This window comes from Oncorhynchus kisutch, unplaced genomic scaffold (assembly GCF_002021735.2).
Source record: "Oncorhynchus kisutch isolate 150728-3 unplaced genomic scaffold, Okis_V2 scaffold1149, whole genome shotgun sequence".
In the NCBI taxonomy this organism is placed as follows: domain Eukaryota; kingdom Metazoa; phylum Chordata; class Actinopteri; order Salmoniformes; family Salmonidae; genus Oncorhynchus; species Oncorhynchus kisutch.
This window is the reverse complement of record NW_022263094.1, coordinates 54,334-78,444: the sequence shown is the minus strand read 5'-3', so window position 1 is coordinate 78,444 and position 24,111 is coordinate 54,334. Positions and strand designations below refer to the sequence as shown.

The 24,111-nt window shown below is 43.1% G+C and overlaps 1 protein-coding gene across 5 annotated transcripts; it reads left to right on the top strand.

Moving 5' to 3' along the window:
- Positions 1–23,290, top strand: LOC116365001 (DEP domain-containing protein 7). 5 transcript variants are annotated; one of them, XM_031817787.1, is made up of 9 exons: positions 1–133; positions 11,809–12,268; positions 16,544–16,674; positions 16,791–16,983; positions 19,896–20,116; positions 20,329–20,471; positions 20,680–20,805; positions 22,684–22,762; positions 22,897–23,290. In XM_031817787.1, the coding sequence occupies exons 2-9, from the start codon at positions 11,820–11,822 to the stop codon at positions 23,109–23,111; spliced, it is 1,557 nt and encodes a 518-aa protein (XP_031673647.1). In that variant the 5' UTR covers positions 1–133; positions 11,809–11,819; the 3' UTR covers positions 23,112–23,290. The 5 variants fall into 5 exon arrangements, with proteins under 5 accessions (XP_031673647.1, XP_031673646.1, XP_031673645.1 ...); XM_031817786.1 differs by lacking the exon at positions 1–133 and adding an exon at positions 1,576–1,705; XM_031817785.1 differs by lacking the exon at positions 1–133 and adding an exon at positions 6,539–6,821.
- Positions 23,291–24,111: the final 821 nt, after the last annotated feature.

The window sequence follows — 24,111 nt, the reverse complement described above, 5'->3', positions numbered from 1 at the left end:
AATCATTCTCCTCTGACATTGCGTGCGTGATAAGTTTGAAGGAGAAAGTCAAGGAAATAAAGTTGGTTAATTTTCCCAGAACAGGAACTGAAAGAGGAGAGCCAACATTGCTTTCACCTTGTGGACTAGTTCTGTAAGTGTATTAACCAAATAGCTGTTTGGTGACATTTCAGCACAGGTGTATGTGTGCATGTGTGTGTACACGTGAGGTGTGTGAAAGAGAGGAGAGGTGTGTGTGTGTGTGTGAGAATGGTCTTCTGTTTTGCAGCTATGATGCGCTGAGTGTACAAAACATTAGGAACACCTGCTCTTTCCATGACATAGACTGACCAGGTGAAAGCTATGAACCCTTATTGATGTCACTTGTGAAATCCACTTCAATCATTGTAGATGAAGGGGAGAAGACAGGTTAAAGAAGGATTTTCAAGCTTTGAGACAACTGAGAGATGGATTGTGTGCGTTTGCCATTCAAAGGGTGAATGGGCAAGCCAAAAGATTTAAGTGCCTTTGAACGATGTATGTTAGTAGGTGCCAGGCGCACCGGTTTCAGTGTGTCAAGAACTGCAACGCTGCTGGGTCTTTCATGCTCAACAGTGTGCTGTGTGTATCAAGAATGGTCCACCACCCAAAGGACATCCAGCCAACTTGACACAATTGTGGAAAGCATTGGAGTCAATATGGAGCAGCATCCCTATGGAGCGACACCTTGTAGAGTCCATGCCCCCAACGAATTGAGGCTGTTCTGAGGGCAAAAGGGGGGAAGGTATTCCTAATGTTTTGTACAGTCAGTACTGATGGCTGATTTAAGAAACACAATTCCATCTGAACAGAGCCTCGTTTACACATTGCGCTAACATGTGAGTTTCGTGATCAGATGAATATGATCCAATGTCTTTCTGATCAAGTTTTGTTGCGTCTACACATGGTGTTAAAATGTGTCTCATCCGTCCACTGTGTCCACATTGTGACCTGATATTTGACAGAAATTCTTTCAAAATATTATGAATTTATTGAATTTAAGGCAATTACTGGTGCCATAAGACTTAGGTCAATGGTGCTTCCTGTCAATGATTTTAGTGGTTGGTATAATGATAATTTAAATGGTTTGACCATCCAGAACCAGAGGTCAGGAAGATCTGATCACAATCGGATGAATGTGTCTTTTAATCGCCTAATGTGGGGACAATGAGAATTTGGACAAGATCAGGACATAGAACGAATGTTAGCACCAGGTATAAACAGGGCTAAGGAGAGCAGTAGAACCAGTTTGGATGTGGATGTTTTTCGCAGGTTGACATTTATTGTCATGAGTCTTGCCCTGGAGGCAGCACTGAGTGGTTTCATGCCAGATTGGCCAGCGACGAAGTCAAAATTGCCGATATTGTAAAAATTCATGATAACTAAAATGAGCTTTTTGGTGATAATTTAAGGTTATGGTTAGCCATCATTAGGGTTAGCAGTGTGGTTAGGGTAAGGTTTAAAATCAGATGTGATGACTTTGTGACTGTGCCAGCGAGTGACCACTCTGCAGAGCTGCCTCCATTACACGAGTCATCCCAATAAATGCCAACCTGCATGGTTTTCACGCTTCAGGCTTGAAATTGACAGTCGGTACGGAAAAGAGAGGTCTGAATTCAAGTGTAATATTCTCCTGTAACTACATTTGGACCTTCTTGATAGCGCTGTTTGGAGTAGCACATTTGTGGTGAGTTAGTCTATTAGATTATGTTATAGGTAATCCTGTGTGTGTATAAAGGTTTCGCAGTAGCATACAATATATCATATACCTATATAGGTACACGACTGTTCAAAAGTTTGGGGTCACTTAGAAATGTCCTTGTTTTTGAAAGAAAAGCCAATTTTTTTGTCCATTAAAATAATATCATATTTATCAGAAATACTGTGTAGACATTGTTAATGTTGTAAATGACTATTGTAGCTGGAAACGGCTGATTTTTTAATGGAATATCTACATTGGCGTACAGAAGTCCATCATCAGCAACCATCACTCCTGTGTTCCAATGGCACGTTGTGTTAGCTAATCCAAGTTTATCATTTTAAAAGGCTAATTGATCATTGAGACTGGTGTTTTGCGGGTACTATTTAATGAAGCTGTGATCAGTTAATCTCATCCATAGAAATATAATCATTCTAGTTCTATGTTCTGAACATGCTTAGTGAGTTTTAGTTCTATGTTCTGAACATGCTTAGTGAGTTTTAGTTCTATGTTCTGAACATGCTTTGTGAGTTTTAGTTCTATATTCTCAACATGCTTAGTGAGTTTTAGTTCTATGTTCTGAACATGCTTAGTGAGTTTTAGTTCTATGTTCTGAACATGCTTAGTGAGTTTTAGTTCTATGTTCTCAACATGCTTAGTGAGTTTTAGTTCTATGTTCTGAACATGCTTTGTGAGTTTTAGTTCTATATTCTCAACATGCTTAGTGAGTTTTAGTTCTATATTCTCAACATGCTTAGTGAGTGCTCCAACACTGCCTTGAGTCCTATTTTAGAAGTTTAAGACTTCCAGTCAGCTCTTTTTTTGGGTTTCTGTTGTTAGTTTTCAGAGGAGTTGTGGAATTTCATTTATAGCGTTTGACATCGTCCTGAGCTTTGTCTTTCATGTGAATTCTCTCTGGTCTGTATTTAGTCACACCATGGAGCAGTCTGTATTGTTCTGCTTATAGGCGTGTTACATTGTGTTTTATGGATAGGGGTTAACAGTTACTGCTCTGGGAACTGTTTCCTCTGAATGTGACCTCCCAGAATGTGTGCTTCTGTAGAATGTCTAAAGATGTGTCTCTGAATGTATCTTATCTCTTTCTCTCTTCTCTAGAACGTTTTAAAAATATTTTTCTTTATCTATAATCATCTAGGAAATTAGGTGACAGGGACAGGGAGGAGACTCAAGCAAATGCACACCCCACACACATACTTTCTGTCTATCTCTCTCTCTTACACACACACACACACACATAATGTTGGAGAATGTAACCATCCTCTGTCAGACCGGTTTCCACCGGCACAGTTGCCTTCTTTATTCTTCTCCAGCATTGTGTCTTTGAGAGATGACCTGTAATGTTCAGTCTTCCTCTCAGTACTCATGACAGACTGTACGCCTTGAGTTCAATGTATCACCTTAATGCATTATCATTTCCATGACAATGGATAATATTTCTATAGAAATGGGGGCTTCTCCAGTGAGGATCTCAGTCTGTGGATCTAACCCCTTCAGACAGGATCTATCCCCTTCAGACTAGCTATCCCCTTCAGACAGGATCTATCCCCTTCAGACAGGATCTATCCCCTTCAGACAGGATCTATCCCCTTCAGACAGGATCTATCCCCTTCAGACAAGATCTATGCCCTTCAGACTGGATCTATACGCTTCAGACTGGATCTATACGCTTCAAACAGGATCTAACCCCTTCAGACTAGATCTATCCCCTTCAGACAGGATCTATCCCCTTCAGACAAGATCTATGCCCTTTAGACTCTTTAGACTGGATCTATCCTCTTCAGACAGGATCTATCCCCTTCAGAATGGATCTATCCTCTTCAGACAGGATCTATCCCCTTCAGACAGGATCTATCCCCTTCAGACAAGATCTATGCCCTTTAGACTGGATCTATACGCTTTAGACTGAATCTATCCTCTTAAGACAGGATCTATTTCCTTCAGACTGGATCTATACCTTTCAGACTGGATCTATACGCTTCAGACTGGATCTATACCTTTCAGACTGGATCTATACGCTTTAGACTGGATCTATACGCTTTAGACTGGATCTATCCTCTTCAGGCTGGATCTATCCCCTTCAGACAGGATCTATCCCCTTCAGACTGGATTTATACCTTTCAGACTGGATCTATCCTCTTCAGATAGGATCTATCCCCTCCAGAATGGATCTATCCCCTTCAGACTGGATCTATACCTTTCAGACTGGATGAAGTGTGTGTGGTTGTTTGTGTGTGTGTGTTCTGCGTGGGTGGGTGTGTGCGTGCCTGCCTTCCTGCATGTGCGTGAGTGAGTCTGTGTGGCCTCTGACAATTTGCCAAACAATCATGAGATTCAGACCACAATGAATGTTTACTAAACTGTAGACAACATAAGGGCTGTGTTTAGCCACATCATTATGGAGGCTTTGCCACCTGAGGGTGTCTGTGCACAGGTGTTAAGTTTCAGATCTGTGTCCTCGGCCCCTCCTCCCTCTCCCTCTCACTCTCAATTCAATTAAATTCAAGGGCTTTCTTGGCATGGGACATATATGTTAACATTGCCAAAGCAAATGAAGTAGATAATAAACAAAAGTGAAATTAACAGTAAACGTTACACTCACAGAAGTTCCAAAAGAATAAAGACATTTCAAATGTCATTATGTCTATATACAGTGTCGTAACGATGTGCAAGTAGTCTCTCTCTCACTGTGTGTGTGTGTGCTGTTTTATGCATGAGACTGCTGCTTCTGTCTCAGTAACGTGTTACTTTGGGTGACCCCTCAGCCCTGGCACCTACCCCACATGTTAGTAACTGTTGATGTCAACAGCATAAAGGTGAACATGACATGGCTGCAGGAGCTTATAGAAGGGTTGTAGGGAGAAGGAGGGACATGAAGTGGGCTGTAGAGACTGTCATCTGTTACTGACGTCATAGTAACTTAGGACCTGGGGGGGCATGTAGCCTAGTGGTTAGAGCGTTGGGCCAGTAACCCAAAGGTTGCTGGATCGAATTCCACAGCTGACAAGGTAAACATCTGTTGTTCTGCCCCTGAACAAGGCAGTTAACCCACTGTTCCCCATTGTAAATAAAAACGTGTTCTTAACGGACTTTCCTGGTTAAATAAGAATAAATTTAAAAAAGACTCCGGTCTTTTCCTTTGTTCCTTTTCTTCAACCCCTTTCTCTCTGTCTCCCCTCCTATCCTCCCACTGTCACCCTCCTGCTCTCTATTTCAATTCAATTGTCTGTCTGTCTGTCTGTCTGTCTGTCTGTCTGTCTTGTCTGTCTGTCTGTCTGTCTGTCTGTCTGTCTGTCTGTCTGTCTGTCTGTCTGTCTGTCTGTCTGTCTGTCTGTCTGTCTGTCTGTCTGTCTGTCTGTCTGTCTGTCTGTCTGTCTGTCTGTCTGTCTGTCTGTCTGTCTGTCTGTCTGTCTGTCTGTCTGTCTGTCTGTCTGTCTGTCTGTCTGTCTGTCTGTCTGTCTGTCTGTCTGTCTGTCTGTCTGTCTGTCTGTCTGTCTGTCTGTCTGTCTGTCTGTCTGTCTGTCTGTCTGTCTGTCTGTCTGTCTGTCTGTCTGTCTGTCTGTCTGTCTGTCTGTCTGTCTGTCTGTCTGTCTGTCTGTCTTCTGTCTGTCTGTCTGTCTGTCTGTCTGTCTGTCTGTCTGTCTGTCTGTCTGTCTGTCTGTCTGTCTGTCTGTCTGTCTGTCTGTCTGTCTGTCTGTCTGTCTGTCTGTCTGTCTGTCTGTCTGTCTGTCTGTCTGTCTGTCTGTCTGTCTGTCTGTCTGTCTGTCTGTCTGTCTGTCTGTCTGTCTGTCTGTCTGTCTGTCTGTCTGTCTGTCTGTCTGTCTGTCTGTCTGTCTGTCTGTCTGTCTGTCTGTCTGTCTGTCTGTCTGTCTGTCTGTCTGTCTGTCTGTCTGTCTGTCTGTCTGTCTGTCTGTCTGTCTGTCTGTCTGTCTGTCTGTCTGTCTGTCTGTCTGTCTGTCTGTCTGTCTGTCTGTCTGTCTGTCTGTCTGTCTGTCTGTCTCCCCTCCTCAGTAACTATGCTCCCACTGTCACCCTCCTGCTCTCTCTTTCAATTCAATTCTTTCTCTGTCTGTCTGTGTCTCTCTCTCTCTCTCTGTGTGTATTTCTCTCTTTCTGTCTCTCTCTCTCCACTCAGTAGAGGTAAGTGGCCTTATAAAACACACAGAGCAGGTTGACATCCAACTGTTTCACATGCCTCTGCTCTCCTCCCTACGCGCTGTCAAAGAAAAATAGTGGTTTCTTTCTATCAGCTGCCCTGCTATCAGCGGTTTTCTACTGTATGTTTAACAAGGTGAGGCTGGGAGAGGGAGCACCACAGAGCCTGGAGACTGTAGACAACCTCTGCACAGATTTTGCCTCTGTCTTTTGCCATTTGAATGGTTTGCCTTTATGGTGTCATAACCAAAGAATATCCACGAGGAGTGAATGTGGTTCACTGGTTGAATGTGACTGAAGCTAGCTATAGCTGTGATTTCTCTGTTCTAGGAAATACCTTTAGAGAGTTTTCAGATCTGAGTCATGCTGATGGGAATTCTTTAGGAGGTAGCCTAACAATAGTTTATTGCCTGGTTAACTGCTGATCAAACATGTCCCTGTAATTTACATGTGACAAGCTAAATGTAAAATGTCAATTCAGAACATGTAAACAAACAGCTGAAGTGTATAAACCTTTGGTCTCTGTTAAAGAATTCGAAACCTATAAAATGAATGGTGTGTGTGTGCGCGAAAGTGTGAGAGAGACCAAGAGGGGGAGACAGAGAGATTAAGGGGAAAATGTAACATTAAGGGGGATATGTAAAACATATTCTCGGTCTTTTCATATTCTAAATGTCTAAAAAAGCGAAATACTTATCATGTAAATGAGGTTGGAGGTGGAGGCGTTATTTAACGTTGTAATCGTCCTGAATAACGTATAGCGAGCGAGGCGGTTTCGGGTCGACTTTGCAGTTACGTCACTGTGGTGCGAGAAGGGACTTCGGAGAAGCAAGAGGCCAGACGTTAGTAGTAGGAGCCAAATGATACCGTGGAAACGAGAGGTAGCCGTTTAGCGCTCCGGGAACTGTTTTCATGCTGCACAAACCACGAGGTAGGCCTAATAAAATATTTCATCCTTTATGATAACTCTGAAATGTTTTTTTATTTATTACGAAATCATGTCACAGCTTTTGTTTCGTTTTCCAGTAAGCCTATCAGAAAATGTTAGAGAAAGTGCTTTGATTTTGCTATAGTTTGTGTCAATACATAACTGTTTAGGCCATGGAGCTGAATAGATCCAAATGATTTATAGTTGAAATGTATTCTATAAGCCTATGGCTCCGTTTTTAGGTGTAACCTAGATGGGTCACATCCCAGTCACCTAAACTATATAGCCTGTAATTGCTCAACATTGTATATATTGTTTCCTAATGTAACAATTAACAGTTCATATTTTCAAATAATGAATTCATTACCATAGCTATATACATTATTAGGCTACTTTCAGAGTCTTTTTTCTTCGGAAGAACAACAGTATTTCTGATTCCAATGATTTATGGCAGTGCAGTTTCTCAGCTCTTGTAGGCTATAGGCATAATCTGCAGTGAGAGGTATTTAGACTCAAATTCAAACTGCATGGGTTTTAGATGTACGTTAGTAGTTTCCTTCGGGCTCTATCAATTGTGACTAGTCTGAGCGCGTAGAGGAATGAACGTCACAGAACCAAGCCTAGTTTACTTTCTGTCTGATGCCTGTTGCTTTTTGTCATTCTTCGAAATATTCTTCTTAATAGGTTATAAAAAAAAAGTAAAATCGTGAAAAGAATCATGTAAAACTCCAAGGTCTTCTACCTGAGCCTAATTATTTCCAATAGGTACACTTCCGGCTACAGCAGATAGTCTCCCCTATCAGTCCACAAATCAACGCGTTCCATTTGGGAGCAAGTATGCGGTGATACTGTTCCCATTGGGATTATTTACCTGCATGGTGTGCAAACACACCGCTCTCTGTTGCCCTTGACCGAATAGAGCGAATTCCCCCTTGATGCAACGCGCCCGCGAGAGGAGAGAAGGAGAGCTGGGGACTGGGGGAGGGAGGGGAAGAGGGATGTTTGGCGACAGCTATGCAAACTGGCTCCAATCTCAGTTGGGGCGGGCAAACCGAGGTGACAGACCATTCCGATTCCCAGGATTGTTTTCATCCGCACATCGACCCCGTGAACTCCTCAACTCGAGTGATGCTGACGTTGAGCAGATCCGGATTACTGTACCAGGATCCCCAGACGGTTTTTCCAGATGGTCGCCCTCTAATACCGCTTTCTTAACCCCCAAATGAAGGATTCCACTCTAATGCAGTTTACAGTAATTTATCCAGTAATGGGGTTTTCTGGGTGTTAAACCAATGAATGTCTTGTAATCCTGTGTAATTGTATTTCACCCTCATGTCTTTTTCCAGGCCTACATTGGGCTGCTATTACATTGTCATCAATGTCAGCCTGTAGGTTCTTTGTTTTTCACTTCATCATTTTAGTCATTTAAGCAGCTATCAACCATGTTGTGATGGTCATGTCAGGCTATCTACCATGCTGTGATGGTCATGTCAGGCTATCTACCATGCTGTGATGGTCATGTCAGGTTATCTACCATGCCGTGATGGTCATGTCAGGTTATCTACCATGCCGTGATGGTCATGTCAGGTTATCTACCATGCCGTGATGGTCATGTCAGGTTATCTACCATGCCGCGATGGTCATGTCAGGTTATCTACCATGCCGCGATGGTCATGTCAGGCTATCTACCATGCTGTGATGGTCATGTCAGGTTATCTACCATGCCGTGATGGTCATGTCAGGTTATCTACCATGCCGTGATGGTCATGTCATCTACCATGCCGTGATGGTCATGTCAGGTTATCTACCATGCCGTGATGGTCATGTCAGGTTATCTACCATGCCGTGATGGTCATGTCAGGTTATCTACCATGCCGTGATGGTCATGTCAGGTTATCTACCATGCCGTGATAGTCATGTCAGGTTATCTACCATGCCGTGATGGTCATGTAAGGTTATCTACCATGCCGTGATGGTCAGGTCAGGTTATCTACCATGCCGTGATGGTCATGTCAGGTTATCTACCATGCCGTGATGGTCATGTCAGGTTATCTACCATGCTGTGACGGTCAGGTTATCTACCATGCCGTGATGGTCATGTCAGGTTATCTACCATGCCGTGATGGTCATGTCAGGTTATCTACCATGCCGTGATGGTCATGTCAGGTTATCTACCATGCCGTGATGGTCAGGTTATCTACCATGCCGTGATGGTCATGTCAGGTTATCTACCATGCCGTGATGGTCATGTCAGGTTATCTACCATGCCGTGATGGTCATGTCAGGTTATCTACCATGCCGTGATGGTCATGTCAGGCTAAGATCTTTTTATTGTTATTTTGTCCAGAGTTGTGCTGTTATTCAGGCTATCAGCTGTCTGTCAAACAGCTGTAGTGACTGTACGGTGCCTGTTACATCATAGTTCATTGGTTAGATCAGTAATATGCAAAACCTTCCAAGCGGTACAGTGTTGTGTTGTCGGAGTGCCGTCCGAAGAGGGAAACTGTGTTTGACATTAATGGGACACATTAACATGTGGTTCATGGAGATAGGAGACATCCAGCACACACCTTCTTCCTTATGGACCTGTTTTGTTACGTCAATGAAGGGAAAGTGAATGTCTGCTCACTGCCTGCTACCTACGCTCCAGGTGGGAGGTGCCCTTTGACACAGATCTAGAATCAGATTACCATCCTCAAATCATAACCTTAACCATTAAGGGTGAAAATGTAAAACTGATGGTAGATCATCTTAGGAGCAACTTTATCCTACTCCGTCTGGTGCCGTCTGGCACGGTGTGTTTTGGGGTCATAATGGTCTTTATCAGGTTGTGATGTCATATGAGTCTGTAGTGGTGCTGTGAGGAAGTGATTGAAGAGGTTCAGTCCCCAGTGTTATATTCTCAGCTCCTTCCTGAACACTGCACTAACATTTGCTTACCAGTCTTTAAATGGTTCCCGCTGGGGGAGGAATAAAAGCTTCTCACAGACCTACAAAAAATAACACAACCCCCCCCCCCCCCCCCCCCCCACACACACACACCCTTTCCCTTCCACAACCCCCAGAAAAACCAATGACAGCAGTGGGGTAGGCAAGCTGTGCCTCCTGTTCATCTCAACGAGAACTTCACCAGTCCCTTCCCCTCAACATCTCAACGAGGACTTCACCAGCCCCTTTCCCTCAACATCTCTCCCCTCTCCCCCTCCCCCCTCCCCCCTCTCCCTCCCCTCCTCTCTCACCCTCCCCTCTCCCCCACCTCCCCTCTCGCCCTCTCCCCCTCCCCCTCTCGCCCTCTCCTCTCCCCCTCCCTTCTCCCCCTCCCCTCTCTTCTCTTGGTCAATGTGGTTCGTGACTTCAGATAAATAAGCCATTTATGGTGCAGCGGTTGAAGTAGAGCCATGCATTGATGCACAGCGTATTGAGGTAAAAGTGTGGGTTGCTGTGTGTCTGACTGTAATTATATCTGCATGTGAAGATTACAGAAGGTTTTTGATGAGTTTGAAATGATTAGCCTCATTGGTGCGATCTGATGACGTTCAGTGTGTGTGTGTGTGTGATGTGGGATATGGCCCATCCTGTTGATGTGGCTGGATAGGAAAGAGCATGCTGGGATGGATCAGCCTGGAGCTGACAATCTCATCATTGTGGTTGAGATAGCCCTGGAGATGCGGCTGACAATCTCATCATTGTATCAGAGTTGGATGAAGAGGGATGGGTGCGGTGTGTACATCTGTTTGTGTGTGTGTGTGTTAGAAGAGTGTCTGTATGTTATAGGGGATCGGTTGGGGAGGGACATTAGTCCCAATGGTGCCATTACAAGGCGTGTGTGTGTGTGTGTGTGTGTGTGTGTGTGTGTAGTGTAATGTCAAGGCTGGTGAGTGGGCTATTGTTCTTGGCCTAGAAGGTTCTTTGGAGATGTTGAACTGTTGGAAGAGCTCTGTAAAGGAGATGTTGAACTGTTGGAAGAGCTCTGTAAAGGAGATGTTGAACTGTTGGGAGAGCTCTGTAAAGGAGATGTTGAACTGTTGGAAGAGCTCTGTAAAGGAGATGTTGAACTGTTGGGAGAGCTCTGTAAAGGAGATGATGAACTGTTGAAGAGCTCTGTAAAGGAGATGATGAACTGTCGAAGAGCTCTGTAAAGGAGATGATGAACTGTTGGGAGAGCTCTGTAAAGGAGATGTTGGAAGAGCTCTGTAAAGGAGATGTTGAACTGTTGGAAGAGCTCTGTAAAGGAGATGATGAACTGTTGAAGAGCTCTGTAAAGGAGATGATGAACTGTTGAAGATCTCTGTAAAGGAGATGTTGAGCTGTTGAAGAGCTCTGTAAAGGAGATGTTGAACTGTTGAAGAGCTCTGTAAAGGAGATGTTGAGCGTTTGGGAGAGCTCTGTAAAGGAGATGTTGAACTGTTGAAGAGCTCTGTAAAGGAGATGTTGAACTGTTGGAAGAGCTATGTAAAGGAGATGTTGAACTGTTGGAAGAGCTCTGTAAAGGAGATGTTGAACTGTTGGAAGAGCTCTGTAAAGGAGATGTTGAACTGTTGGAAGAGCTCTGTAAAAGAGATGTTGAACTGTTGGAAGAGCTCTGTAAAGGAGATGATGAACTGTTGGGAGAGCTCTGTAAAGGAGATGTTGAACTGTTGGAAGAGCTCTGTAATGGAGATGTTGAACTGTTGGAAGAGCTCTGTAAAGGAAATGTTGAACTGTTGGAAGAGCTCTGTAAAGGAGATGTTGAACTGTTGGGAGAGCTCTGTAAAGGAGATGTTGAACTGTTGGAAGAGCTCTGTAAAGGAGATGATGAACTGTTGGGAGAGCTCTGTAAAGGAGATGTTGAACTGTTGGAAGAGCTCTGTAAAGGAGATGTTGAGCTGTTGGAAGAGCTCTGTAAATTCTACTACTCAGATATAAAGAGTGGACTTTAGAACACTGATCTGTGCTGAATTTACTGAGTTTCATGCTCTCTCACACCCCCTCCTCCTATTCCCTCTCCCAGGAGAGCAGGGCATGGCCGGTAAGCCGTTCCGGGCCACCTTCATCTGGAGCAGCATCATCGCCAACCTCCAGCAGCGCATCCAGGTCAAGCGCCACCGTCATAAGCTCAAGACCTACCATGACTGTTTCCTGGGGTCAGAGGCTGTGGACGTGGTGCTGGCCCATGTCATCCAGTCACGGTTCTGCGGCGATGCCGAGGTGCCTCGCTCCAAGGCCGTACGCCTCTGCCAGGCCCTGATGGATTCGCGGGTGTTCGAGGCGGTGGGCACCAACGTATTTGGGAATAAGGAGAAGAGGCGTGCCACCTTCGAGGACAGTAGCTGTAGTCTGTACCGGTTGCTTCCGCTTCCGTCTAGTCCCACTACCATGACCAGCTCGCACTCGACGAGCACCATCACCATCGAGAGTGGATACGACTCGCCGAGCAAACACCGGAACAGCTACAGCCCACCTCTCAAACGGTACGGTCGGCTGAGTTTAAAGCTTTGTTCATGAATTGATATGTTTCGTAATCCTTCCCAAATAGCGGATTAACAATGGATTCCTTTTATGAGGGCTTTCATCCCAAAACTCACCAATGACCTCTGTGACCTTGTGCTTGCTCTCACTGATTGGTGCTTCTCAGTTGTCCAATCAAGGCTCTCCTTGCTGATGATTGTGATAATGTCCCAGTACACCTAATTTGCATGATTCTTACGATTTTTGGCTCTGTATTAAAGAACGGGTATTTTTTCTCTCTACCCAAACACACAGTTAGACACTCGGTTAGAGAGCTCCTTGTTAGGCAGTGAGACAGGGACTGTATGGTTTGACTCAGAGCTCTGTAAGTGATTATGGGTTTAGAGAACTTGTCACAGAGCCTGCAGATTTGGCACCGTTGGTCATTATTCTGGGAGGTCCAGACATAAAGAGTTGATGTCAATGCTTTCAATCTGTGTTGTGGATGCTATGTGTCTCTCTTCTGTCTTTAAGAGTGTAGAACATTAAGTAGCTATTCTACATGAAACTTAGATTTTTTTCTAAAGAATTACTAAAGGAAACTAGAGTGTAGAGGACGGAAATCTGCACTGAGACCAAAAGGGGAACTGAAGTGGTGTGATGATCATATGATATGGCCATCGGCCATGGTGGCTCTCTGGTCTCCCCTTAACCATATGAAGTGGTCCTGAGTGACAGCTCAGGACTGTACCCATGAAAACATGCTGCCTCCAATCTGTTTCACTGAGATGAAAGAGTGGAGAGAGAGCGAGCAGACCGTGTGTGTGTGTGTGTGTGTGTGTGTGTGTGTGTGTGTGTGTGTGTGTGTGTGTGCGTGCGTGTGTAGAGAGAGAGAGAGCGAGAGAGAGAGAGAGCGAGAGAGAGACTAGAGAGAGGGGACTCCTATGGTAGGTACACCTATAGCTTATCTCTTGGCAGTAGTATTGTAGACTACTTTATCACTGACCTCAACCTAGAGTCTCTCAGAGCGTTCACACCCCTATCAGACCACAGCAAAATCACAGTCTACTTGAACAGAGCAATAGTCAATCATGAGGCATCAAAGCCAAAGGAACTGAGTAATATTAAGGAATGCTATAGATGGAAGGAATGTAGTTTGGAAACCTACCAAAAAACAATTAGATAACAACAAATGTAATCCCTTTTGGACAACTCCCTGGACAAAACGTTCCACTGCAATAGTGAAGGTGTAAACTTAGCAGTAGAAAATCTTCACAATATATTTGACCTCAGCTTTTCAAATCTAAAAATCTCAAATAGAAAACCATCTATCCAAAATGGAGATGTATGGTTAACCACTTCTCCAATCTTGTTGGCTCTCTAACAAAGAGCAAAAACATATACATAATCAAATACAAATCTTAGAATCAACTATTAAAGACTACCAGAACCACCTGGATTCTCTAATTACCTTGAATGTACTACAGGACAAAATCTAAACCATCCAACCCAAACAGGCCTGTGGGGTTGATGGTATTCTCAATTAAATTATAAAATATACAGACAACAAATCCCAATTGGCTATATTTAAACTCTTTAACATCATCTTCAGCTCTGGCATCTTCCCCAAAATTTGGAACCAAGGACTGATCACCACAATCCACAAAAGTGGAGACAAATTTGACCCCAATAACTCCCGTGGGATATGCTCCAACAGCAACCTTGGGAAAATCCTCTGCATTATAAACAACAGACTTGTACATTTACTCAGAGAAAACAATGTACTGAGCAAATGTCAAATTGGCTTTTTACCAAATTATCGTACGAAAGACCACGTATTCACCCCCCCCCCATCTTAATTGATAAACAAACAAACCAAAACAAAGGCAAAGTCTTCTCATGCTTTGTTGATTTCAAAACAGCCTTTGACTCAATTTGGCCTGAGGGTCTGAGGGTCGACTCAGAGGGTCTGAGGGTCGACTCAGAGGGTCTGAGGGTCGACTCAGAGGGTCTGCTATACAAACTGATGGAAAATTGGGGGAAAAACATACGACATTATAAAATCCATGAACACAAACAACAAGTGTGCGGTTAAAATTGGCAAAAAACACACATTTATTCCCACAGGGCCGTGGGGTGAGACAGGGATGCAGCTTAAGCCCCACCCTCTTCAGCATATATATCAACGAATTGATGAGGGCACTAGAAAAGTCTGCAGCACCCGGCCTCACCCTACTAGAATATGAAGTCAAATGTCTACTGTTTGCTGATGATCTGGTGCTTCTGTCACCAACCAAGGAGGGCCTACAGCAGCACCTAGATATTCTGCACAGATTCTGTCAGACCTGGGCCCTGACAGTAAATCTCAGTAAGACCAAAATAATGGTAACATTTAAATTTAAAAAAGGTCCAGTCGCCAGGACCACAAATACAAATTCCATCTAGACACCGTTGCCCTGGAGCACACAATAAACTATACATACCTTGGTCTAAACATCAGCGCCACAGGTAACTTCCACAAAGCTGTGAACGGTCTGAGAGACAAGGCAAGAAGGGCATTCTATGCCATCAAAAGGAACATAAAGTTGGACATACCAATTTAGGATCTGGCTAAAAATACTTGAATCAGTTATAGAACCCATTGCCCTTTATGGTTGTGAGGTCGCTCACCAACCAATAATTTATAGAATGGGACAAACACGAAATTGAGACTGCATGCAGAATTCTGCAAAAATATCGTCAGTGTACAACGTAAAACACCAAATAATGCATGCAGAGCAGAATTAGGCCGATACCCGCTAATGGTCAATATCCAGAAAAGAGCTGTTCAATTCTACAACCACCTAAAAGGAAGTGATTCCCAAACCTTCCAAAACAAAGCCATCACCTACAGAGAGATGAACCTGGAGAAGAGTCCCCTAAGAAAGCTGGTCCTGGGGCTCTGTTCACAAACACAAACACACCCTACAGAGCCCCAGGACAGCAGCAGCACAATTAGACCCAACCAAATCATGAGAAAACAAAAAGAGAATTACTTGACACATTGAAAATAATTAACAAAAAACAGAGAACTAGAATGCTATTTGGCCCTAAACAGAGAGTACACAGCGGCAGAATAATTGGCCACTGTGACTGACCCAAACTTAAGGAAAGCTTTGACTATGTACAGACTCGGTGAGCAAAGCCTTGCTATTGCGAAAGGCAGCCGAAGGCAGACATGGCTCTCAAGGGAAGACAGGCTATGTGCACACTGCCCACAACATTAGGTGGAAACTGAGCAGCACTTCTCCTGCCGAACGTATGACCATATTAGAGACACATATTTCCTTCAGATTACATAGATCCACAAAGAAATTGAAAACGAACCTGATTTTGATAAACTCCCATATCTACTGGGTGAAATACCACAGTGTGTCATCACAGCAGCAATATTTGTGACCTGTTGCCATAAGAAAAGGTCAACCAGTGAAGAACAAACACCATTGTAAATACAACCCATATTTATGCTTATTTATTTTCCCTTTTGTACCTTAACCATTTGTGCATCATTACAACACTGTATATATATATATAATATGACATTTATAATGTCTTTATTCATTTGGAACTGTAATGTTTACTCTTCATTTCTATTGTTTATTTCACTTTTGTATATTATCTACTTCACTTGCTTTGGCAATGTTAACATATGTTTCCCATGTCAATAAAGCCCTTGAATTAGAGTAGAGTAGAGTAGAGTAGAGTAGAGTAGAGTAGAGTAGAGTAGAGTAGAGTAGAGTAGAGTAGAGTAGAGTAGAGTAGAGTAGAGTAGAGTAGAGTAGAGTAGAGTAGAGTAGAGTAGAGTAGAGTAGAGTAGAGTAGAGTAGAGTAGAGTAGAGTAGAGTAGAGTAGAGTAGAGTAGAGTTGAGTGAGATAGAGTAGAGTAGAGTGAGATAGATAGATAAAAAGTCAGAGCCACACGTTTAGGTGAACTGTGCTCCCAATGAGTTTTATATAAAAACACACCAAGCTCACTCTTGAGGCAAAGTAAGATTTGCACCAAGTACAGCGTTTAAAATGTAAAATGTACTGATTGTATCAGAAGCCAAAGAGGAGCGTGGAAGGACATTGGTCGAGAGTATTTGTTTTGCTAAATGTGTTTTCCCACCTATTTCATCAAATCATCTTTCACTAAGTAGACATATTCTGGTCACCTGTGATTGAACATGTTCTAATTGTTGCTTTGAGTTCCAGTAATAACAGGTCTGTGATTGGCCCCCATCATGTCCACTGATTTCTCTCAATATGGTTGTCCTCAGTAAAGAGGACCAGTACTCCAACAACCACTCTCCGGTCAAAACAGACAAATCACTAGAGGACGTGTTGGGGAACCTCAACATCACCTCAACCATCACCCCACAGATGATCAACCTCGGCCTCTCACAGGAGTGTAAGTGTCCATAGAAATGTGTCCCTGAATGATTATCAGTGTGTGTTTGTTACTTTGGTAGTGTGTATGTGTGGTAAAGTGTCCGTTATAGTGACTTGTCTTCCTGTTTTCCTCAGTGGTGGGTGAGGTGTGGCGCCAGCAGACGGTGTTCAGGCTGCTACAGCTGATAGAGCTCCCCCTTCTGGAGAGTCTGTTGGAGGGAGAGGAGCGGCCCAGGCCCCCTCTACACAGCATGGACAGTGACCCAGACCTGCTCTACACATCCAGCTACCTGGACAGAGAGGTCCTGAAGGCCTTCAGCGAAGCACAGTACGTCTCCTACTACTACTAGTCCTACTACTAGTCCTACTACTACTACTAGTCCTACTACTACTACTAATCCTACTACTAGTCCTACTACTACTACTAATCCTACTACTAGTCCTACTACTACTACTAGTCCTACTAGTCCTACTACTACTACTACTAGTCCTACTAATACTACTAGTCCTACTACTACTACTCATCCTACTACTACTACTACTACTACTAGTCCTACTACTACTCATCCTACTACTACTACTAGTCCTACTACTACTACTAGTCCTACTACTACTACTACTAATATTAGTCCTACTACTACTACTACTACTAGTCCTACTACTACTACTACTACTACTAATATTAGTCCTACTACTATTACTACTACTACTACTACTACTACTAATATTACTACTACTACTACTAGTCCTATTTCTAGTACTTCTCTCCATCTCTCTTTCCTTCCTCATCCCCCCACCCTCTTCCATGTAATGGTTTGTTCCAGACATGGGTAAGGACAGTGAAAGGACATTCACAGGCATAAGGCTAATTGACTGACTAGCTACAGTTAAATCTGGCTGAGCACATTCAATAACTTTCATGTTATACATAAAGCAGATGATTTTGATCACAGAAGGCCTGTCTCTAATAAAGTGACATCTCCATTCTCTCCTCCTCCCTGTGAATCATAGTCTACATATTTATCTGACTGGCAGAAATGTATGGCCGGTAGACTTGTTAAGCTTTGGTTGGCGTGTGTATTGTATGTCCAGCCTTTCAACATGTTACAGCCAGATGCCTAGCGTAGCCTCTGTCACAGCAGGACAGTGTTATGTAATGGAGCTGGTGTTTGTGTGCGTGTCAGTGAGGGCCTCTCTCTGTGTTGATGCTGCCCCCAGGGCTCTCGGGCACTCAGGGACAGATGGCCAACTGAATGCAGTCACTGGGCTGTGGTTGTCTGACAGTCAAGAGCAGCTTGATTGAACCTGTCTGTCTCTCTCTGATCTTTCTATCTCCTTTCCCCTCTCTCTCTTTATTGACATGGGAAACTTATGTTTACATTGCCAAAGCAAGTGAAATAGATAATAAACATAAGCCAAATACCCTCTCCTCTTCTCTTTCTCTATCGCTCTGATCTAGCACTCTTTCTGTCTTTCTCTCTGATCTCTCTCCTCTTCTCTTTCTCTATCGCTCTGATCTAGCTCTCTTTCTGTCTTTCTCTCTGATCTCTCTCCTCTTCTCTTTCTCTATCGCTCTGATCTAGCTCTCTTTCTCTATCGCTCTGATCTCTCTCCTCTTCTCTTTCTCTATCGCTCTGATCTAGCTCTCTTTCTGTCTTTCTCTCTGATCTCTCTCCTCTTCTCTTTCTCTATCGCTCTGATCTAGCTCTCTTTCTGTCTTTCTCTCTGATCTTTCTCCTCTTCTCTTTCTCTATCGCTCTGATCTAGCTCTCTTTCTGTCTTTCTCTCTGATCTTTCTCCTCTTCTCTTTCTCTATCGCTCTGATCTAGCTCTCTTTCTGTCTTTCTCTCTGATCTCTCTCCTCTTCTCTTTCTCTATCGCTCTGATCTAGCTCTCTTTCTGTCTTTCTCTCTGATCTCTCTCCTCTTCTCTTTCTCTATCGCTCTGATCTAGCTCTCTTTCTGTCTTTCTCTCTGATCTCTCCTCTTCTCTTTCTCTATCGCTCTGATCTAGCTCTCTTTCTGTCTTTCTCTCACTATCTCTCTCTGATCTCTCTCTTCTTCTCTTTCTCTATCGCTCTGATCTAGCTCTCTTTCTGTCTTTCTCTCTGATCTTTCTCTCTCTGATCTCTCTCCTCTTCTCTTTCTCTATCGCTCTGATCTAGCTCTCTTTCTGTCTTTCTCTCTGATCTCTCTCCTCTTCTCTTTCTCTATCGCTCTGATCTAGCTCTCTTTCTGTCTTTCTCTCTGATCTTTCTCTCTCTGATCTCTCTCCTCTTCTCTTTCTCTATCGCTCTGATCTAGCTCTCTTTCTGTCTTTCTCTCTGATCTCTCTCCTCTTCTCTTTCTCTATCGCTCTGATCTAGCTCTCTTTCTGTCTTTCTCTCTGATCTTTCTCTCTCTGATCTCTCTCTTCTTCTCTCTCTATCTCTCTCTGATCTCTCTCTCTATCTCTCTCTGATCTCTCTATCTCTCTCTTCTTCTCTCTCTCTGATCTCTCTCCTCTTCTCTTTCTCTATCGCTCTGATCTAGCTCTCTTTCTGTCTTTCTCTCTGATCTATCTCTCTCTGATCTCTCTCTTCTTCTCTCTCTGATCTTTCTCTCTCTGATCTCTCTCCTCTTCTCTCTCTATCGCTCTGATCTAGCTCTCTTTCTGTCTTTCTCTCTGATCTTTCTCTCTCTGATCTCTCTCTTCTTCTCTCTCTATCTCTCTCTGATCTCTCTCTTCTTCTCTCTCTCTATCTCTCTCTGATCTCTCTATCTCTCTCTTCTTCTCTCTCTCTGATCTCTCTCCTCTTCTCTTTCTCTATCGCTCTGATCTAGCTCTCTTTCTGTCTTTCTCTCTGATCTTTCTCTCTCTGATCTCTCTCCTCTTCTCTTTCTCTATCGCTCTGATCTAGCTCTCTTTCTGTCTTTCTCTCTGATCTTTCTCTCTCTGATCTCTCTCTTCTTCTCTTTCTCTATCGCTCTGATCTAGCTCTCTTTCTGTCTTTCTCTCTGATCTTTCTCTCTCTGATCTCTCTCTTCTTCTCTCTCTATCTCTCTCTGATCTCTCTCTTCTTCTCTCTCTCTATCTCTCTCTGATCTCTCTATCTCTCTCTTCTCTCTCTCTATCTTTCTCTGATCTCTCTCTTCTTCTCTCTCTCTATCTCTCTCTGATCTCTCTCTCTCTTCTTCTCTCTCCTCTTTAGATTAGTTTCATTTACTTCATCACTTATAATCTCCTCCCTCCCTCTCTCAGGGCTGATGAGTGGTTGTCGGCGGCGGTGGACTGTCTGGAGTTCCTGCCAGATGACTTGGTGGTTGAGGTGAGCAGGGGTCTGCCCCGCTGCGGTGAGGACCAGGGCCAGTGTAAGAGACTGGTGTATGGGATCCTGGTCCAGCACTACGGAGAGACACAGCACCCTCCACTACTCAGCAACCACGTCTTCGACATCCACTCCAGCATCTCTGAACTACTGGGTAAGACAGCCATATACATGGTCTATGTGCTCTAGGGCATTTCCCCTGTCGAAATGGGTTTAGACTTTTTAATAACAAGTATTATTCAAGGGATTCATTCAGCTGATTAAACCAGTACGTGAAAGCACAAACGTCATGACTGGGGACAGAGAGGGGGGGTTCAGCCTGTCAGGGACGGTAACAGCTATCCTGTCCTCTCTGTGTGTCCATAGTGAATGGGAAGAGGGAGCAGGCTCTGGAGGCCCTACAGCTGTGTCTGAAACTACAGGACTCTCGCAGTAAAGAGGAGCTACGCAGACTGCTGCGATTCATGGCCGTCGCTGCCAAACCGCAGGAGGTCAAACTGCACAAAGAGGTGAGGGGAGGTGTGTGTGTGTGTGTGTGTGTGTGTGTGTGTGTGTGTGTGTGTGTGTGTGTGTGTGTGTGTGTGTGTGTGTATACTGCTATAGCTCTCCCTGACTGTTTGTGTCTTCCAAACTACTCCAAGAGGTCAAGGATCATATCTAGCAGCCACTCTCTATATTCTGTATGTACGTAGATGTGAACGTTGTCTTGTTTTCCAGGTAGAGAACAGGATGGCGGTGAAGAGATCTTTCTCTAGTGCCATCGTCTACAGCATGAGACTGGCCAAGGGGAAGGTTGACCTGCTGGTGCTGTTTATGGTGGAAAACCACTGTGACGTCTTCAAGGTGTGTGTGCACTCATCTTTTATCAGACTGTGTGTGAATAGGTGAACAGGTAGGCGTGTGTGTGTGCATGTGTGTGGGTAGGTGGGGGATTAATATGATGTTTTGCACTTGTGTCTGAACTATATAGACTAAAGACATCTGGGTCAGTGTGCTGAGACTGTTGACACAGTCTGTTAATAGACTGTTTACCGCTCAAACTGTCTGTTTATAGACTGTTTACTACTCAAACTGTCTGTTTATAGACTGTTTACTACTCAAACTGTCTGTTTATAGACTATTTACCGCTCAAACTGTCTGTTAATAGACTGTTTACCGCTCAAACTGTCTGTTAATAGACTGTTTACCGCTCAAACTGTCTGTTAATAGACTGTTTACTACTCAAACTGTCTGTTTATAGACTGTTTACCTCTCAAACTGTCTGTTAATAGACTGTTTACTACTCAAACTGTCTGTTTATAGACTGTTTACCACTCAAACTGTCTGTTAATAGACTGTTTACCGCTCAAACTGTCTGTTAAGACTGTTTACCTCTCAAACTGTCTGTTAATAGACTGTTTACCGCTCAAACTGTCTGTTAATAGACTGTTTACCTCTCAAACCTTCTGTTAATAGACTGTTTACCTCTCAAACTGTCTGTTAATAGACTGTTTACTACTCAAACTGTCTGTTTATAGACTGTTTACCTCTCAAACTGTCTGTTAATAGACTGTTTACCTCTCAAACTGTCTGTTAATAGACTGTTTACCGCTCAAACTGTCTGTTAATAGACTGTTTACCTCTCAAACTGTCTGTTAATAGACTGTTTACTACTCAAACTGTCTGTTTATAGACTGTTTACCTCTCAAACTGTCTGTTAATAGACTGTTTACTACTCAAACTGTCTGTTAATAGACTGTTTACCTCTCAAACTGTCTGTTAATAGACTGTTTACCTCTCAAACTGTCTGTTTATAGACTGTTTACTACTCAAACTGTCTGTTAAGACTGTTTACCTCTCAAACTGTCTGTTAATAGACTGTTTACCTCTCAAACTGTCTGTTAATAGACTGTTTACCTCTCAAACTGTCTGTTAATAGACTGTTTACCTCTCAAACTGTCTGTTTACTACTCAAACTGTCTGTTTATAGACTGTTTACCGCTGAAACTGTCTGTTAATAGACTGTTTACTACTCAAACTGTGTGTTAATAGACTGTTTACTACTCAAACTGTCTGTTAATAGACTGTTTACCGCTCAAACTGTCTGTTAATAGACTGTTTACCTCTCAAACTGTCTGTTAATAGACTGTTTACCTCTCAAACTGTCTGTTAATAGACTGTTTACTACTCAAACTGTCTGTTAATAGACTGTTTATTACTCAGTCTGTTTATAGACTGTTTACTACTCAAACTGTCTGTTAATAGACTGTTTATTACTCAGTCTGTTAATAGTCTGTTTACCGCTCAAACAGTGGGATGAACTTTGAGTAGGACTCCATGAAAGACACTGATCTGAACACTCTTAGAAAAAAAGGTGCTATCTAGAACCTAAAAGGGTTCGTCGGCTGTCCCCATAGGAGAACCCTTTGAAGAACCCTTCTTGGTTCTAGGTAGAACCCTTTTGGTTCCAGGTAGAAACATTTTGTGTTCAATGTAGAACCCTTTCCACAGAGGGTTCTACCTGGAACCAAAAATGGTTCTCCTATGGGGACAGCCGAAGAGCCCTTTTTTGGTGTAAAGTGTGTAATGCCTAGCCAGGCTACCATATCTCTGATAGCTTTAATATTGGAGTCGAGCTCAAACAGTGAGTACAGTTTGTAAACAGAGTTGTGTGTGTGTGAGTTTAAACAGAGGAAGCAGCACTGATCGGTTGGTTTAACTTATATGATCCTCTCCTTTCAGATTCCAGTGTCGTTGCACCAACTTGTGAGCGACAGACTGACCAACATTGTGAAGGGGAAAGACCCACACGTCTTAACATGTATGGGAGCTTTTGGTGTCTGTTTTGTTTGATTGTATGTCTGTCAATCTGTACTAATATCTGACCTTTACCTACCTTCTGTGTTTTGTGTGGTGAATGAAGACATAATGCCCTCTATCTTTCTCTTCACTCAGCCTCTACATATTGCAGGCGAGTTAATGGAAGAGCGTACGTGGAGAGCAAACAGAAGACCACCAAAGAGGAACTATGGGCTCTACTCAAGACAATCCACGAGAACCCCAAACTGTCCAACAAAGAGAAGAGACGCTTGCTGGGACAGTTCTACAAGGGGCATCCTGAGATCTTTGTCCAGTACTTTGGAAGCAGATTGTCAAGTGATGATCTGTAGCTAACTAGGGTGATATTTAAGTGAATAACTAATGTATTATTTGTAAAAAATAATAAAAAGACAGACAAAGGTGATGTAAATGTTGTAAAAATGCAGTGTACTAATAGATTTTATTTACTTCACTCATGTGAAGAGTTGAATGTGAAAGCTTTAATAAAATGTGAGAATGGTTTTTATAAGTTAATGTGGAATTCTCTTCTTTTGACTGTTACAGGGCCAATCATCTCTGATGACATTTTGATAATAGAATTTCATGCTCAAATTGGATGTCAGCCTTATGAAGTAGAGATTGTCTCAGAAAGAAATTAACCCATTTGTCCTGTCTTCCAGTGCAATTGGGACATTCAACAATTTGTTCAGAAATAAGTTCAGAAAATTACAGTCCTAGACAACTTCCCAGAAATATATTTTAAATACACCGTTTAGAGACTACAAGTGTCTGTCAAAATATAATAGATATTATTTGACATTTATACGGTTCCTATGGAAACAGGCTGAACAAAAAGTGTTATTGAGAACTCTAATTGTGTGACAGATGCACATGGCTTCTAGTGTTCTATTCCTCAACAAAACCCCGGGTCTGCTGCCACTTTGGGAGAAGGTCAGAAGACGTTCTGCGTATCCTGTTTCAATGAATGTATTCTTTCTCTGTGGTTACACAATACAGAGATGGTGTGGGGAATAAAGATGAAGGGTTTCAGAATAGGCTGACGTGAGGCCGTCCAGTCTAGTCCACTCTGTCATGTGGTTTGCTCACACAATATCCTTCAAAGTATAACAATGAGATCAGGCCGGAGGAAATTTGAAATCCACAAATTTGAGTCCTATTTCTTTTCCCACTGTTGTAAACATTCATTGAAATTCATATCCATATTCATAACATCCCTCGAGTTCTTTCTGGTCTCTGTAGCTCAACCAACACAGTAGCTGCCTCAGCAATAGAGAGACTATTGTTACTCAACAGCTGACAGTTACATACCTAGACTCATTCATTCTCTGG